This window comes from Gambusia affinis, linkage group LG12 (genome assembly GCF_019740435.1).
Source record: "Gambusia affinis linkage group LG12, SWU_Gaff_1.0, whole genome shotgun sequence".
Lineage (NCBI taxonomy): Eukaryota > Metazoa > Chordata > Actinopteri > Cyprinodontiformes > Poeciliidae > Gambusia > Gambusia affinis.
The window spans coordinates 11,091,075-11,110,415 of record NC_057879.1 but is presented as its reverse complement, the minus strand read 5'-3'; the positions used below and the strand labels follow the sequence as shown (position 1 = coordinate 11,110,415).

Sequence of the window (19,341 nt, the reverse complement as noted above, 5' to 3'; positions counted from 1 at the left end):
GATTTTAGAGGATTGGGAAATCGGAGGTCACTTCAAGAGTGAAATAAAACACTTCAAGAGGTCTCATAAACAACCACCAACACTCTAAAAGCAGACTGCAATATGCTAAAAGAAGTCTCCAAATCACTAAAATGTACTCAGAACCTACATATACTGCAGCAAGCTCTGGGTACTGCGGATATAAAAAACTTGGGAGGTTTGCAAAAAATAAAGCTCTGTACCAGGACTGCTGGTTTAATGTTCTTTAGACAGATGAATGTTAACCTGATTTAGCAGGAAACCAGAATAGATTGTATGTTTGGCATAGACAAAATACAGACTTCATGTTCACCCTGATAACATCCACAATGCTACCATCTGTGAGAAAATCCTTGAGGAAAATCTAACATGACAATAACCCAAAACATACCAGTGAATCCACAACTGAACCTTAGCCTCACTAAGGGGGTTTTGGGTGCCTTGAAATGGTGTGTATATGAAAAAAACCTCAAACATATCACTTATAAATACGAAGAGTGGGTCAAGCTTTCTTTAGATTCATAAACACTGAATACAAGGAAGCTATTTCACCCAAAAGATATTAGTTATTAGTGTGTGGAGTGTCCTAACTTTTCATCAGGAAGAAAACACAGTCTGTCAAATGAATAAAAATGGTATTTTTTTTTTCTAAAGATGAACATCAATATATGATCATTTCTTAATAAATAAAAAAAAAAGAAGAGTGATCCTAATTTTATTCATTCCTTGAATCACTAATGTTTCCACACTCTCTCTTAGTTTTGGTCTTCAATTAGGAAAATCAACCCTTTTACATGAATATGAATCTAACATGCTACCATATACAGAGGGAGTGAATTTTCATCATTTATCTGTGTGCCCAAGCAGTTCTAAACCAGCTTCTCACCAAGACTGATCCTTGACCTCCGATTTCCACATCCTCCACAGAGCCATTCATCAATGCCGCACGTACTCTCATGCACTCAGACACTCTCCCCCCTCTCCACCGCATACAGAGGGGAAGGACACATACCCTCTACAGGGACATAGCTGAGTGGACCTGGCTCCTCTGGGAATGAGCCATCAGCCAGCTGAAGCAGCAGGAGAAGAAGCGCTAGGGGAGGAGCCACTGTTGCCATGGCAGCAGCACACATGCACTGTTAATGAAGAGAAAGAAAGAGAGGAGAGAGACATTTTTCATTTTGTGCTACTGTGCAAAGTATGTCATGTGTGCATGTGTAAGACTGTGTGCATGTCATTGTAGTGACACTTTGGATTTTTCAGAACAGAAGGGTTGTCCAAAAAGTTTCTGCTTGTCTCGGCACGTTTGTGCACGCATGTTGCAGCTACTTCCTATTAAACAATTTGACTTACGGAGAAATTAAGACAACCAAATAATGGTCTGAGTTCACTCAGTTGGGTTAGCATTTCCAAAAGAAACACACAGGCAAGCTATGTACACATCTATGTGAAAGAATATAACACAGAAAACCTTTAAATGAATACAAAAACGTTATGGTGAGCTGGGGGATAAAAACGTTAATGTTTTTATCAATATATTTGCAGAATGAAAAGTAAGGCTCAGGAGAGCAATGAAAACTCACTGGTGTTAAAATGTTGCCAAATGAATGTATCTGGCAATTCAACTGGCTTCTTTGATGACATTGAAATTGACTAAAAACACGGATAAAAAGCAGATCTCTGCGAGATCTTAAAATCATTGAATATTGTTTTAGAATTGATGTGTTCTTTGGTCTTCATGATGATTTGCTCTACCAAATCTTGGAGGCTTCCACAGGGAAGATGTATGTGAACTCTACCTTAGGTAATATCTGGAGGCACCTGGAAAATTTAACCAAAATTGATTTTAGGTATCAGATTAAAAGGGGAAGAAGAAAACGTGACAGATCTGTAAGACTTTTATTTGTAAAAAAAAATAAAAATAAAAAAAAACCTTGAATCTATTTTTATCAATTTCATGATTATGCAGTGCCCTATGATGGCCCATGACAAAAAAAACACAAAAAAATATGCAATGAAATTTATGGTTCTAGTGTGACAAAATGTAAAAATTTTCAAAGATCATTAGTCCAATTTCTAAAAAAACTGAGGGAAAAAAAACACACCAAGATGCATCTAGAGATCCCACATTTCTGATTAAGATTTGAGGGGAATTAATGCAGTATTTGTAAATATAATTTATCTAGAATTTCATCAATGCACCAAAAGAAGCAGTGACATTTTTGACAGTCACAAAATGACCACAAAAACTTTACCTGGATTTAAATCAAAATCAAACCCTACAAGGTTTTCCCAGAATCTGCTATATCAAACAAACCTGCACTGTGGGTTAATATTGCTACATATAAATTGCACCACTTTCAAAGACGTTCGATCATGGACGTTTTCCTGAAAATGCAGTTTGCTTTTATGTCTTGCTTCTTTCATGTGACAAAAGCAAAGAGGAGATGCTGAGATGCAAAAATAAGACAAAAATGAGTAGAGTGGGAAAGGTGGAGCACTTTCATCTTAAGAAAATATCCTGGAAAATGTAAAGTCTGAAGAAAGATGAATGAAAGGAAATGTTTTCAAAGATGTGGGCAATATCAGTGCGACTGCAATCAAATCAGAACTCTGAGCCATGTTCCATGATTTTTCCAACCCCCGCTTATTTCCTGTCATCCTCCATCTCTCTACCTGCATCACCCAACCTCCTCCCTGCATTCCTTTTTCTATCTGTCACACATACACGCACGCACACACACCCCAACTCACAACTGTTTTCAGAAACGGAGCACCAGGTAGATGTGTTTGTTGCTAAGGTGATTACTGCTATTTGAAGCACACAGATGCCTGCAGATGCAGCAACCATACACTCACACACATGAGCGCAGTCACCTGTGCTGCCAGCAACACAGATTTCCCATAACGTTGACTGACAAGCTGTTTGTAGACATCAGCAAGGTGATGAGGGCCAGAGACTATACTCAGGGGGCACTTCAAAGGAAATTGTAGCCTGGAGATTGCAGGTTTGACATAAGCTTCCTCATCTGTTTCCTCCTCCTCCTCCTCCTCTTCCTCAGAAGCATCAGAGGAGCCCTGAAGGGGAGGTGGGGGATTTGTTTCATGTTAGTCTCCACTGGGATTCCCTGGACTAGGACTGACAAGGTTTCCAGGTCAACCTCATTTCATTAAGGCCATTTCAAACCAATTTCTGTAGGTTTGAGTTGAGTAAAAAAGGTAGTAAGAGTTAAACAAAGAATAAAACTTCATTTTGTCTAACTCAACCATATTAATCATTTTTCACTCTGTGCTGGGGTCTGTAAATAAATGAATAAATGCCTTGTCATACTGGAAAATCAGGTCAACTAAATGTTACATAAGTGCTACGAGTTTATACCTTTTATTTAAATATGATATTGTGAAGTAATTATTGTTGTTACAATTACTGACACAATTAATAATTCCTATAAAATAGATATACAACTAAAGCATGTTAGATATCCACCAGTGCATTTGCACAGAGAATGACTCAAAGGTTTTGTATCAAAACAGCCAAAACAAAAGAGATCAAAAGTGGACTTTAGGAGAACACAGCAAGTTCCCAAACACTCCATAAAAATGGCAACGAGACTGGAGCAGTATTAGGTCAAAACAACTTTTTTAGCATTACATCATGTTATGAAGTTATTCCCTTATGAAAACCATATCTGGAGTCCTGGCTTTTTTCTTTTATCTCCTTTTATCTCCTGTGGCAACCATTCAGCTGTGCAGCACGTAATCGCAGTCTTCCAGGATGATGTTTCCAAACTTACGAGCTTCCGCATTGCAGATCATCCCTCCCTCATGATCCCCCCCACTTAGCTCCTTCAGATTAGCCAGCAGCAATTAGCAAACACGTGGTGAAACTGCACATCTGCTGAGCTCATTATGTGACCTATAGTGAAACCCTGGTAAAAGCTGTTGTTAAAGGGTTAATAAGGCATCAATGTTGTTATGACTTCCTGAAGGTGGACTTTGGAAAGAGCAGGAGTTTTTAAAGAGACACAAGCCCAATTTCAAGACGTTAAATTATGAATTAAAACTTTTTTTTTAAGTCATATTTAACATAGAAAGCATTTTTGTTACAACTGAAAGTGGCATAGTTAATTGACTGTGCTGTAAAATGATACTATGTGTTTCAAAAATACATAATACTGCCCACGTAAAAACAATCCTATAGCACAAATAATCTACAAAAGATTTCCAACACCATCGACGGAATGGTAACCTGTCCAGGGCAGGGTGTACCCCGCCTCTCAACCTTTGACCACTAGAGACAGGCTACAGCACCCCTCGCGACCCTGCAAGAATAAATGTGCTAGATAATAAAAGTATGGATTTCCAACACACCTAACCTAAAGATAAAGCTATTTTTTAAGAAGAAAAACAAATATTTTTCTTCCCTAGGAGACTAAAGAAGAAAGACTTGCTCATAAGCTCTAAATGAACTTTTACACGAGGACAATAGAGAGCAGAACTGTATTTGTACAGTAATAATAAGTTTTACAAGTTTGAAAAAAAAAAAGATTTTATAAATCATAACTAAATGCTTTTCAAGAGCTGGGGTATACTGGGATATATACGGTCACTGTGAGAGTTCAGGGACTGCCTCAGGTTGTCCAACCAGGACGCATCCAGTAAAACTCCAAAGAGAAGCATCCAAGAAGGCAATCTAATCAAAACGATGAAAAAACTCAGCTGACTCATTTCAAAGTGAGGAAGCAATGGATCTACTCTGAGCTTCCCCATTTCTTAGGATTAGCCCAGACAGAAGATCATTTCAGCTGCATGTATCCAGAATCTTGATGGCTCAGATCTTTTTCATATCTCATTACTGCAGGTGAGCTAAGAGCTGCAAGTACATTGCTGCAAAAAAAGGCCTGAGCCTGTTTCTATAATAAAACTCTGTATTTCTGTAATTAAATCTTTATTATATGACATGAAAGTGACAATATTAAATAAGTTAAATGGGAGAACCAAATATTATTATTTTTGTTTTTTTGATGAAAGAAGATTAAAATTAGAAGGTGTAACAACAAAAAAAGCAGTAAACTGCAAGTGATTCACAGCAGTAAATTAGTCCCCTGAATAGAGAAACCAAACATTTGGCAGTAAATAAGTGGCCAGCATGATATATCCATAGAACTGAAAAAACCTTGAATAAAAAATATCATAATTTTATGGTACTTTTACAACAATTTTAAAGCAGTGTGATGCAACATTCCTGTATTTCAGAGAAGTAATTTATTACAGTTAAAATTATATTGCTATTTTATTTTTATTTTAATTCATAACCTAAATATGGACTTTCCTTTGTCAAATTCCTCTTAAGTCAGTTTGACACATTTTCATTTATTTATTTCTTTTGGCAAAGGTTTTAAACTTGATTGTAAAAAAAACATTAATTGCAAGAAGTAGCGTTGTGTTAAAAAAAAAATATGAAGAGCTTCTTCTGATCTAAAATGAAATGGAAACTCTAAATGCAAAATACAAAAATCCTTCGGTCAATAGTCTCCTCATTAGAGCATCAATTGATTCAAGTTATTGATCCATAAGATAAACCAAGAGATCTGGGCCAAGGCCAACTTATTGAAACTCTGCTCATGGCCAATGCTAAGATGAAATTTTTAAAACATCTGCGCTACAAACCGAGGAGCTGGCCAGAGCTTTTGGCTTCAGGTTATCAAAGGGCTCTGAGTTTTCCCCGGAGAGCCAACAAACAGCAGAGACGAAGATAAAAGACAAAAATAGTTTCGATATGAGAGAAAATAATTTAAAAAAAAAAGAGGAACAGAGATAACTGCAACAGACTTGCAGCTCATCACTCTATAAAAACAGGCAGTGACAGGACGAGTATCAGGATTTATCAGGGAAGGATTCGACGCGCCAGAGGAGAGAGGATGGGCTGCTGTGTTAGATCATATTGGTGTGATAACATTTAATACTGTGACATCAACGTTGTTGTTACAGGGTGCATGTAATGATCTCGACAGCCTCATGGTGTAATCTATCCTCATCAGGCAACCAATTAGCAAATCACCTGCTAACACCCACGTAATTAGCCAATCAGCAGGTCACCCAAACAGGCAAACACACCTGCTTTCACCTAGTATCAATTTTTGCTATTTTGCTCATCTGGCAGCACAGTTGCATTGTGTCATTCTGGGGATTTTCCTCTGCAGCGATCCTACTCACCTGCCAGGAACGGGACGGGGTGGGGAGGGGTTGTCAGTAATTTGCAGAAAAGATACCTATCTAATAAATATCCATTTAATATTTACTGACGAGCCCATTTTGAAATACATCACTGGCTTTAAGTGTATATTGAACATGCCCATCTTTGCACAGAGCATCTGAACTATTAAAGCTGCTGAGCAGGATCAATACGCTCTCGCAGTGCCAAACAGAAACAGAATAAAGAGCAGCATCCATAACCACACGGAGAAGCATTTACTGATGGCAAGGAAAACACTGAGGCATGGATACCGGAGGCCTGAGTAGCAGTACAACACTGATCACCAGACTCAGCCAATCAAGAGAAAGCGTAGCTGTCAAGGGCCTTAACCTGTGCAGCACCGAGCTACTGCACAGCTATTAATTAATTTGTGAGCAGGCCTATTAATCTACTTCTTAGCATGACAAACACGTGAATCCCAAACACGTCTCTTTTCTACGTTAGCATCTCTGAGTTTGACTTGTATTTCCTAATGCTGGTTGTTATTAGGTCCACAGAAAGAAAGACCGATGCTTTCTTTCAGTCTGTTTGGCTGCGGCAGCCACTTCACCCTGTGCCTTTGTTACCGTAGAAACCAATAGCAAAGCAAGGCTGAGATGTTCTGTTGCAGCAGATGCAAACGTGAGCAGGGTGGGTCCGCCCTCTTCATCGCAGGCACACATGTGAGCTTGCAAACACAGAAAGCAACAACCATGTATCCACCAAAACCTTTACCCAAACACATTAATTTATTTGAGTGCAAATGATACATGCTTTGAGATAAGAGGTACACGCAAGAAGGTGGGGGTCTCATGCTGCAAAGGAGGGGGATGGGGCAGTTGCAGGCATTTCGTCTCCATAATTATGCCAACGCTGGCAAGATATATGAGGTAGCTCAGATGGGCTCAATATGGGTCAATGACAAAATCTCACTTAACAGCAGAAATCCGGTTATTTTGCTTTCACAAATGAAGTATATTTTCTTATGACATAATATGTGTCAAGCAAATTTTTTTATCATTGTCTGCATACCATGTAAAAAATATTAATATTTACTTGAAAAATGTACAAACCACAACTTAGAATAAAATATACTTTATTGTCCCTATAGGGGAAAATTGTCATGGACTCCACGATGTTGCATTATGTTGCATAATAACTGCTGCTCTAAAGGCAATAAATATACATGCAATTCATGTACATAACTAAAAACGAAGACTATGTACACAACAGTTTAAAAACAACAACAGAACCTAAAGATATTGCACACCTTCCAGACCTCAACCTAAATTTGGTTCAAAATTGTGATGGAGGTGCATTCAAAGGAGTTTTTAACATGGTTCAAATTAGTTTGTGGGATTCTGTACCATCTACCAGAGGGCAAGAGCTCATATTCCCCATACAGGATGTGGGATGGATCCAACAATACCATTCGTGTCTGATATCACAATAACATCAAGTAAATATCAAGCCACTGCTCCAAAAAAAAGGAAAAAAATATATAATTGTGTTTAGCATGATTTGCAGCTTTGACAAAAATAGCTTAATAAAGTAGAAAATATGTCTAAATTATAAACTGGGAACTGGTTTGATACACACTCACCACTAGCTTGATTAGGTACATCATACCTTCAACTGTTATTATTATTATTATTGGTGGCATAATTATCAGCGGCAAATCCATAATAAGGATCTCACTTCCCACCACATACATGATCCCTGACTTTGTTCTCGTTTGGTCCTCGGGGACAGAATGCAGGTTAAAGCCCGGAATAAAACAGGTTGGCCTGAGGGTGGAAACACAGACACGGGCTAAACTGGGAGAAGTGGGTCACCTTGACTCTTCACAACTCCACCCATTTTGAGCAAAGTCATTAATAGACTTAAAACTATTACAAATGAAAGCAGCATGCAGAATCTGTATATTTCTGTGGTTCAAATGTTTAGCAATCTACCAGAGACACAACCAAACACCAGACAGCTTGTTGAAGAACTGCATCTGTCCAAATCAACACTAGCTTTGTTGAACTGGAAAACTCTGCCTTGAGGTAAAGACACAGTCTAGCTCATAAAATATGTAGACAACAACACTTTATTCAAGCAAAAATAGTAGGCATCACTCATAAATTGCCTGGATTCCATGCTAAAAATACAGGCTATGTCCAATAAAAGACTGAGTCGTCTATGGGGATGTGTTACAACATAACCTCCATGTTACTGCTTCTGTTACTCATATAATAAAAAATAAAACCTATGAATCATAGCACAAAAAGAGAAAGCCGAAAAAGGGAGATTGGTCAGGAGCAATCACATTAACATATGCTAAGTTTTTACTTTAGCAACATGGTTCTGCAACTGTGGTGCAAGTACCATTCAGGCCTGGCGGCATAGGTGGGCATTGGGGGGCATTAGTATTAGAGATACTCAGAATCGATTCTGATATCAGAAAGAGGCAAAAAGATGAGTTGTGTGAGCACATGGGTTCAAGTCTCAAACTGATAAGACTTGGAAAAAACAGGACAGTACAGATTATGTCAGGAAGTTCGAGTGCTACCTGAAGTAAGTAACCTGGAAAAAGAGTTGGTGTTTGCCATGCTCAATATCAGGCGAACTAGAAAATGTGGCAACATTCAAACACTGCGTCAATGTGTTAACTATATAAGATTAGCACGACGCCACTAAATAAAAATACCATGGTTAAACATTATTTCAACAGACCTTTAAGCAAATATATTTAACACAATGCAATAACATTTATTTCAAAGGAAATGCAGCAATTGTTCACATTTCTGCCATAAATAATATAATGCATTGACTACTACAGATATGACTATGAAGTTGAAGACATTTCTTTCTTGTTCTTTTAGTTGTGACACAAAATCCTAAGCAAATGACAAATTTCTTATTTAGCTGTTTTCAAGTGCTTAGTTTGCAGAATAAACATTTTTGCCATTTTTCTTGTTGTAAAGCTACCAACAGATGATAAACAAGCAATTAGCCAGCATCGTTGGTAGGCTAGGGTTAGGGTTAGCAATGAAAAAAAATATTCAAAACTATTGTTTAAATGGCTATCATTTATGATTTCTCAAAAACAGTAATGCAAACAAATGCAAGTCAATCATGATTCAAAACATGATTGAAATACATGGTAATTTCTGGAGGTATGCAAGCTGCTTGTGTGCGCGTATATACAAAGAGCAGAGGAATAACAGCGTCAAGTCTTTATCTTATCACAGTGTAGTTCATATTACCTCAAGAGGCTACCTGTCTCCTAAGAACTGCTCTAATCAGAGTTAAGGGGATCTGTCTTCTGCAGTTAAATATCCCAAAATACTATTCAATCTACAGGGTCATTTAAATGCTAATGCAGAGATTACTTTTGCATACACATTTGACACTGCAGTGTGCTGTTGGGCTGCGGTTGGCAGAAGAAAAATAATAGTAAGAAAACAAATTCGGCGAGACTGAAGAAGGATGAGTGGAGGATGAAAGAGGAGGGGAAAGGAAGAGGGGAGATGAAGGTAAGGAGAGCAGAAAGAAGACACTGGGAGGAAGGAGGAGAGCAATTCCCCTGGGTAGGTACCATAGGTAATTAAAATAAGATGGACATAGCTGGAGTCTTGCCAAAGAGAGCTCCAGCTCTCTTCAGACTTCTTCCCCAGTCAGACCTTCTGCCTGAAGCCAAAGAGTTGCAAGTGACACGCAAACAATAAAAGCTGAATGAACAGACAGCTCAGAAATATAACAGCCCAGCACTTGGAATTTGGGCAACAAAATAGGTAATGTATTCATCTTTGCAGCTGCAGTAAAACAACAATTCACTGACACTCAGACACTGCATGTGCTCACACACACAGGCACGCACACCCGCAAACACGCGCACCAATATCCACACGCAGAGACCTATACAGTGCTGTGCAAAGCTGCAGCAAGGGCAAACGTTGCTAACCAGAGTTTGACTGCAGTAAGCACATATACATTCACTGCACAGCTCCAAGCTGGAAGCGAGCACATGAGTATGCGGCGCACACATTCAGGCACACGCCATCAGCACAGAGTTAAACACACACACACACACGCACACGCACTCCAGCAGCAGTGTGTACAGCGGCGGTGAGGATGCAGTCTAATTACACAACAGTGACACCTATGAATCTGACCGACTTTTATGGTGTCGTTACTCTTTTTTTTTTATCTTCTTTTTTTTGGTCAGTGTTAATGATGCACTTTGCTCTGTGGACGGTTGATCGGCTCAAACGCAGAACAAAGAGGATTTGTCTGATTATATTAAATCCGATTCACCTTTTAAGAAAAAAAATTCTGATTTCGGGCAAAATTAGCAGTGGGGTGAAGGGGGGTGGGGACTGAGGGGGTGATATTTTGCAGTTTTTTAGCTCATTGACTGGAACCAAAATTCTGCATACCTTTTATTTGTCTACCTCATCATGTGAAATTCTGCCATCTACGTGGATTCTCTGGTGCTAGTAAAGAAAGAGCCTGAAGGGTAGCCCATATTCTTGTCACACTGTTCTTTGTGTGCTCTGATCTCTAAGGGTAAATATAGCTCTTTTGGCAGGAGCCTGCAAAGAGGATCATAGCTCACAATAGGTGGTCTAAACACAACAGCAAACAAAATGGCAAAGAACCTTCTTATAGACTGATGTGCACACGTCCACAAGATGCATGCACGCTCCGACACACGCTACTGCAGCACAGAAACCAAAATATGCAGCGACAGATGCAACGCCTCCCTCTGAGAGGCTTCTCTTTTCCTTGTAGGTATAATTGTGTTGTGCCTATGCTTTGCTTCTTCCCTCTCAGTTGTGACTGAGCCGCAGGTGAAAAGCCATAATTAAAGAAGAAAAGTTGTGTTTGCTGTGTGAGAAGGGTGGTTGCAGGAGAGAAGAGGAAGCTGAGAGACAGAAAAAAAAAAAACCCTTCATCAGACAGTAAAATCATCCCGAGGAGCTGGGACACAAAGGACTCGGATGCCTTTATCTCCCGACAGAAAAGTCTTCCAAATCCCTCTGGCTAAGCTGCCATAACTAAAGCCCGTGCTTGGAACAGGTGCCTGGTGAATTGGTTGAACAACAAAAGTAGCAAAATTAGACAAGATAGACTAAGCTCCAAAGAGACGTATAAACTCTCATTTATTGTGGGCAAAAAAGGAAAAAGCCAAGCGCCTTGGCAGTGGCATTTGAGAAAAGGTTACCTGGTAAATTGCTTATCTTGTTTGTGTGTGAGCGCTGTAGGTGTGAGTGCAAAGACTTGGACTAGATGGGCACTCTGCCCCACTGCAATTATTTTTGCTATAACTAAGAAAACACGAAATGCAGGAGATCAAAGTGTCTCTCTCTAACTGAATTGAAACAGCTGTGAAATCACTAACAATCCAATTAGCAGCCAGTTAAATGGGTGGAGCTGTTACACGGATAGACGCGGGCTTGTTTGTAGGGAGAAACTTGTAACGATGCTTTCTTTCAGCAAGCATCGTTGCTGAAAGATACAACAAACAACTTCACGTCACAACAAACAACTTCACGTCATGCATTCGGAAACAACTTATATGTGCGTAGGCTGGGTATCCACACAGACAGAGATCACTCAGTAAATAATGGGATTCCTACATATTTTTAAAGATACAATTGTACACTTTACCAAACTCCTTCCAAAGAGTTTCCACTTGTATTATATCAATTTGCCCAAATATAACAACTCACGTTCACAGGGACTTTATTAACCAAATGCATAGACGTTTTGGATAATGAGAGAGGGAATCCAGAGTGATTAAGCAACTGTTGTTTTTTTTTCCTGTATTATTTGCTTTCCATCCTTATCCAGACCTGAAAAAAATGCTGTTTTTAATCAGGTTCCCGTTTCTGGACTCCAAAGGAACCCTGTAAATATCTCTGAACTCCCAGATGAGGCCTGTCTCAGAGGAGTTGTGAAGATGATTCAGGGGACAGAGCAGATGGTAAGACGAACACACATGATAGCACGGGTATAATGTGCTGAGACCACACAGTGGATGCTTCAAATGGTGCTGCACCTCGGGGAAGAATCAGTGTGAGCAGAGACTCATAAAACTAAAGATATATGGCCACTGTAAAATGCTAGAGGGGCTTTTACATTGAAAATAGCCGCAAGTTGATATTACTGTGTTTAGGAAGCTGACATAATCCACATGCTGCATTCGCTTTAGCCGCCTGAAAATCATTTATCTTAACCTGAATTTTTAACAGCATAAAGGTCTTAGAGGGCATTATCTTTTATCTGTCTTTGTTCTGTTAAAAACATCTGGAGGGACCTGTTGGAAATGCATGAAAGGTTTTTTTTTTTTACAGCAGCAAAAGAAAGGTTTGCATGAAGAGTTTCATATTATCTACAATTGGAATTGGATTCTGTTGATGAACAATGTCGAGGTTGCAGATTTCATGACCCTCGGGGCTCCTAAATGTTGAGAAATGGCTCCCTAAGGTCTTTGATTCAAAGACCATGTTGGAGAAAGTGACCTTGCAGAAGCCCACCTTCTTAAATCTTGCCGATGTATTATAGCTCTTGAGGTCTGCACCCCAAAGAATCCGGCTAAGCCTTACCCCCAGATGAACACAGCACCGTGCGGTGAAATTCGAGACACTTAATGAAACCGCTTTCAGCAAAAGAAACATTTACTCACATCTCTTCAAGATTAAATGAGTAAGAAAATCTGTTTGTGTTATGAATGAGAAAGATGGTTGCATTTAGTGTGGGTGTGGAGGCATGCTGAAAGTAACTTAAAGTAAATTCAAGTACTGTAATAGTACGCATTAATAATGAGTCTTATGGTATTTTCATATTGTGACAACCTTGAGGTGAAATACCACTGTACCACCATGTTCATACAAATATATGTACCATAGTTTAATTTTTATATGAAACGGAACAGCTACAATCATTGCTATTGCTTCAAAAACAATCTGGCGTCAACATTATATTAATATTCAAACATTTATTCACAAATCCATCCAATATATTAGAATATTACTTACTAACTTATTTACATGAAGCATGATATATAGATTAATTACACACAGGTGGAAGCTTGAAACCCTTCACTTTTGTTAATTATAATTATTTTTCCATTTATAGGTAATGAAACAAGATATTTAAAATTAGAATATTACATCAGATCACAATAAATCACAAACAAAGCTGAAACGTGGGATAAGTTAAATGTATGTTTATTACCTGCTTAAGGTGTGTTTTTCTCAAAAAGTGCTTTTAATCTGACAAATGTGACTCGTCGGAACGCATTTTAAATTCACTGAATATGACTGCATTGATATTTAATTTGCAAACTGAGGCATTTGTGCATGATATCTTACATGTTTGTTGTTTTGCTTTTTATAAAGTAACAGAAGCATAATAAGCTGCTTTTAACTAGATAATTAATTGGACTATTTGCTCCCATAGCCAACTTGCAGTCAGCTCCTTTACAGACTTGCCACTGATAGTTTTAAAACACTACAATACAGGATGAGCAGTGCAGTGCTTTAGTTCTCCGAACAATGACTTGTTTTTGTCACTGGAAACAGACAGATTTGTCTTTCAATAAGTAAGGGAAAAGAGCATTCACTGAAAGCTGACCTGCAGGCAGTGTGCAGTGATTTATAGGGAGGGTGGGGGGACAGAGCTGCTCGTGCTTATAGGGGGCACTGATACTGTTTTTGTTTGAGACAATATGATAGAACCTATCATAAGCTACACCACATATGTGTGCAAACTCTAGTGTGTCATCAGGGTAACTGACCCAGAAGGGAAATTCAAACATCCCTTCCCCTTGCAAAACTCTTCATTTCATTTTTCATTGACCCCAAAATGTTCCCAGGTCAGAAAAGAAATATACATCGTCATCAGGATCTGAAGGTTTTTGAGGCATCCCGATCAGATTCCCCCGATATTTGAAGGGATTCTTTTTGATTTGGAGGAACATAAGTTCTTCTCTGGGTTCAGTCCTGCTGACTGGGCTCCAGTCTCTAAGCCTGAGTTCAACTATGGAGGCAGCTAAATTCAACTGTATCTGAAATCTTGTTGTTTTGGTCATGATTTATATCTTACTACATATTTTTTCTTCATAACAAGTCAGAGCTCCTTTAACTACAAAATATGGGTAAAAAAAAGTATATAAAGTTTATCATTGTAAAATATCTTCGGGGTCCGAAACAAAGAAGAATTCAGCTCAATTAGAGAAGCACTGCTTCATGCAGTGTCACAATTCCAGTGTCAGACGTTTTCTTTCTGTATTCCTCTGGTAAAGTAAGGCAATTTGTTTCTCCTGACAGAGAGAGCTGTGAGGGTGTTAGGTAACCTTCCAGCGCCTTTTGCTTGTTTCACTCTATTTCAGACACTGAAGATCTCAGACTGCTGTCCTGTACATTTATAGAAGCATTCCCAAGACTTCGGTTTCGACATACTAATCTACTGTTTATTTACTCTCCGGGCTGAATTACCCCACAGTCCGATGAGATTTTTTTTTTCTAACCAAGACCTGAGATGGCCCTGTTCGAAGATTGAATGGAGAACCTGAAGGATCGATACAATTCAATGATGTCCCTGTGGGTATTTGTCTCAACCTGAGATTGCTTCACCCTGCAAGCGCCGCGGCTCTATAGTTCCAAGTTTGTGACAGCACGTTCCTAATTCAGATTTTAGATCCAGGCCTTGGATACATAAGCTGAATTTTCCCTTTGTTTTCCTTCAGCCTGGTATGTGGGCGTTTCTAGCTGTATGTTTGGGTGTTAGCTGCACTTTCAAAACGAGGGGCCGAATGAAACAGGGGCTGCACCTGTTGTTCCCTGTGGCCGCTGTGTGGTGGGCTTAGCACCTGCTCGCACGGCTGTCTGTGTGGCTGTCTGTGTGGGCAACAGGGAAACCATTCACAGCCGCTCAGACGGCTGCCTGCAGCCCCTCTCCCTCGGTGCTGGTTCGCTCAGGGCTTTCTGCGCCATCATTTCTTTTTCTGTATTTTTACATTCTCTGCCGATCCCTGTGTGGCCTGCACGGCGTGGTCGCTCTCTGCCACACTTTATCCTTTGTATGCTGGATCTGTCTGTCTGTGTTTCTGTCTCCCCGTCTCCTCCCTCCCTCCTCCCCTGCTTCCCGCTCCTTTTTATTTCGCGATGCCAGACATTTCTTCAGGTTTTTTTTTTTTTTTTTTTTTGAATATCAACAGTAACACAAACATGAACCGCAGCAGCTGGGAGCTGTTACAATCCCGCTGTTGAACTCAATGGATTTTAGTATAAAAGACAAAGTTGTGGGAAGAAAATATCCATACAGAGTAAAAACTACATCACTTCAGTAAGAGCTGAATGTGAGCATTTCACCCAGACCAGAGAAGTAGGGAGCGTGTGGGTGACTACAGGCAATTTAGTTATTGTAGCTGCAAGACATTTTGGACAATGAGCATAATTCAAATTACTCTCGACTGCAGAGGCAACTCTTACATGAAAGGGGGCCTAGGCAAGACACCCCACAGAATCCAATTGTAACCAAGTGAAAACACATTTCTCCCTGCAACAAAGGTTATTCTGCAAAAAAAAGAAAACCATTTTTGAACAGAATGATATGTGAAATGAGTCTCATTCTGACATGTGATGAAACCCACTCAAAGAGAAAGATGTCATTACTGAAAATGCAGCATAGACGCACAGCTCACAGTTTGTAAATGCATTCGGGTGCAAAAACCCTGAGAAACATCTCCTGTGGTGCGAAGAAACTAAAATTCAAGTGTTTGCCCATAATGGCCGCTGGTGAACTTGGAGAACAAGAGAAGATTGGAAGCTTGAAAACATCCTGTCTACTGTGAAGTACAGTGGTGGCACCATGATGTTATGTTGCTTTTTTTTAATGTTTTCTCAAACAATGTCTCAAAGATTCCCAGGTTACTCTGAAACAGTCCAGTTCAGGTCTGACCAGTCTCAATTAGATGATCAGGAGAAGTCCAGAGAATCAGACACCACCTTCAGCCAAGCCGGCTTCCGCGTGCACGACACTAAATCCCCATCGACTGTACATGCAAATACAGAACGGAAAACTCGTTAAGAGGTCCAAATAACAGATTAAGGGAGGGACAGCGAAGAGCTTTTACCTCCAGTGAATGCTACAGCCTCAGAGTTTTCCTGTTTAGCTGTGTTTCTCTCATAGAAGAACAAACTAGAACAACTTCTTCTGTTAACTTCTAGAAAATGTAGAAGGTATTCCTAGACCAAAGCTGCTGCATGTCTTCTTTGTCCTGTCAAAAACCCCAGTTGGTCGTGGCAGATGGCCCCTAGCACTGAGCCAGGTTCTGCTGGGGGCTTCTTCCAGTTACAAGAGAGTCAGTCCTTTGAGATGTCACCATGTGATTGCTGAGTATGAGTGATTACTGCAAAGCCAGTAGCATAAAGGACTTGATACATGTAAATGGGCTTCTTTTATGAAGGCAACACATTAGCAACTGGCAGTATGAACCTGTTTCCGCATCATAGTATTATAGGATGTAATTTAAATACATTCAGTTGTTTTGATTATTTATTTCCACATAGAGACTGGATGTGTTTGTCATGTAAAGTGCCTTGAGATTACATTTGCTGCGACTTGGTGCTAAATAAATCCATGTAAACTCATGGCGCCCCAGAGATCCTGGTTCCCTGGGTGGTGAGCCACATCAACTCTATTTTAAAAACAACCACTGCTCTCCTGATTTCTCTGAATATGTAGGTGTAAACCTTAAGGGTGGTGGTGTTTTTCAATAACTTAAAATGTATCCTGACTCATTTATTCATATTTATTTCAACCTTTTTTCACTACGATTTATCCCCTGGATTTCTGCCACCTGCCCTACCCTACCTCTGCTGTGCTGTGTGACTAATGACATAATCAATTGCCTTTATGGCTTCCAAATCATCACATCTGACCTTTTCTGTTGTTAACATAAAACCTTGACCATGCACTTTATAAGACGTCATCAATTTACCCAGGACAATACCCGAGACAATAAAACATAACACATGAAGGTGACAAGGCTCGTTTAGATCAAGATACATGATCCAAAAGGGAATTGTGATCCAAATAGGATTTGCGATCAGGCCTGGTGCTCATCTCTATAATCCTATTTTGCATGACAAAAATGTTACAAAAGCCCACAGTTACAGTCGGTGTGCAACACGTGAAAGAGCCAACGACGTGCAACAAAGGCGTGCACAAAATATGTTGATATCACAGCAAACTTCCAGCAGACACAAAGACCAACTCCAACCCACTAGGGTCCAGACGGTGCCGGAGACGGAGCTATTTGTTTACTTGGAGACTATTAAAATGCACCATCGCTTTGGCACTAATAAAAACTGCGCACTTACACCTGATCACCCCCCACCCACCTACCTACCACCCCGTCCTCCTCGTCTAAGCGTCTCTCAATCCCACCATTTGGCACACTCACCGCACCAGATGGCCAGGTATGGGGAGGCTGGAGCAGGTGCCAACCCGCCCTCTCTGTCGTTCTTGTTTCCCTCAGTGGAAAAAAGGGTGACGGCTGCAGCAGCTCTCCTGGTATCCAAGGCTCTCTGGAATAACGCTCCTCAGCCGCACCTCACCTGCCTCTTCCCTCTACGACTCCGGCGCGTCGCCGAGGCATCACCGTTCATAAGGAGCGCGTTCAAAACGCACAGGCAACTACAAATCGTTCTGTTTGGGTTTTTTTTCTCGCCCCGCACAGTCTCTCTCTAGAGAGTAAGAGTCTTTTTCTTTTTTTCTTCAATGCGTAAACAGCGACTTACTGACTGTGTCTGTAGTCCAGATCCGTTTTCTTTCCCGGCAGCCTTGTTCCAGACCCTTTTATATATATATATATATATAAAATAAAACCACCAAACCCCGCAATGAAGTCCTCTGTCATGCAGGGAGGGACCAGCACCGGGTACGGCTTTGAAATCACTGGTCAGCAGAATGTAATCCCCTTTGTAAATTTACAGTGGCGAGGTGAAATGTCCAGCGCAGAGCAGGCACGGTGACAACAGGGGCCCATAATTCACACCCCCTGAAACAGAGTCCTGCAGTGGATCAATGATGAATGGAGGAGCACCCTCTCTCTGTCTCTTTCTCTCTCTCTCTCTCCCTCTCTTCCTCTTTCTCTCTCTTCATCTCTCGCTCTCTCAAACACACATTTTGTGGTAAGCTGTTATTGAGTATGATAGTATTAACAAAAGTGAGGTAAAGGGCTAAAATAAAAGCTTCAAGGGGAAAACCAATAATGCATTCATTAACAACCAACATTTTTTGTAAAGTCAATTTACAGCCCTATAAATAATCCACATCTTGTCAAAAGCGTAGCTAATAAATGTGACAGATTAGGTTTATTGTCTTGAGCGATAGAACACAGATGGACGCTGTTTAAACCAGAGCTTAAACAAACAAATTCATGTCAAAATAAAGGCACCCTGGATCTGGATCACTACGATAATGAGCCGCAGGTTTTAGTTACTGATAACTTTACATGCATGAATGCTAACAGCCCCTCTGATTGCCCCCGCCCACCACTCACAGCAGCAAACAACATTAAATGTTCCACATAAATCTCAACTTTAACAAAGCTGGGAAATTCAAGTCATATTAATGAACAGATAAAAGAAAACAAACAAAAAAAATACATTACATTTTTATTTTTTGTAAATTGTAACAAAGAAGTACAATTTCCTTTTATTCCCATTCAAATGAGCTAAAATGAGACAAAAAACTCCTCAAACATCTCATAGCTAAAATTGAGGGAAGAAACAAACTTTCATTAAATGTTCCTGATTTAGCTTAGAATAATGCAGTTCAGATTTGATGTGTCTAAATTTTCAAGGTTATAAACAAAAGTTATTGATATGCCCGTCAAGGTATCTTATCTGCAGTTGGAAAGCTTAAATTTTGATGTGAACTTTGCAGCCCTGCCAGCTGGAAATTATGACATTTTTTTCTTAAAATATGAGAGTGGGCAAATGAGAACAGAAAGTTTCTTTATGGCATGACAAAGATATTTCAATTAAAATTGAGTCATAGTTCATACATTCTAGTGATATCAAAAA

The 19,341-nt window shown here is 39.8% G+C and overlaps 1 protein-coding gene across 1 annotated transcript in view; it reads right to left on the bottom strand.

Moving 5' to 3' along the window:
- LOC122840970 (semaphorin-6B-like) overlaps positions 1 to 18,339 on the bottom strand; it is a 37,323-nt gene extending 18,984 nt beyond the window's left edge. The window contains exons 1-2 of the mRNA XM_044133814.1: positions 17,715 to 18,339; positions 1,031 to 1,154 (exon numbers count right to left, since the gene is read on the bottom strand). Of these exons, the coding sequence (XP_043989749.1) occupies positions 1,031 to 1,151 (121 nt within the window). The 5' untranslated portion in view covers positions 1,152 to 1,154; positions 17,715 to 18,339. The remainder of the gene's footprint in view (positions 1 to 1,030; positions 1,155 to 17,714) is intronic.
- Positions 18,340 to 19,341: the final 1,002 nt, after the last annotated feature.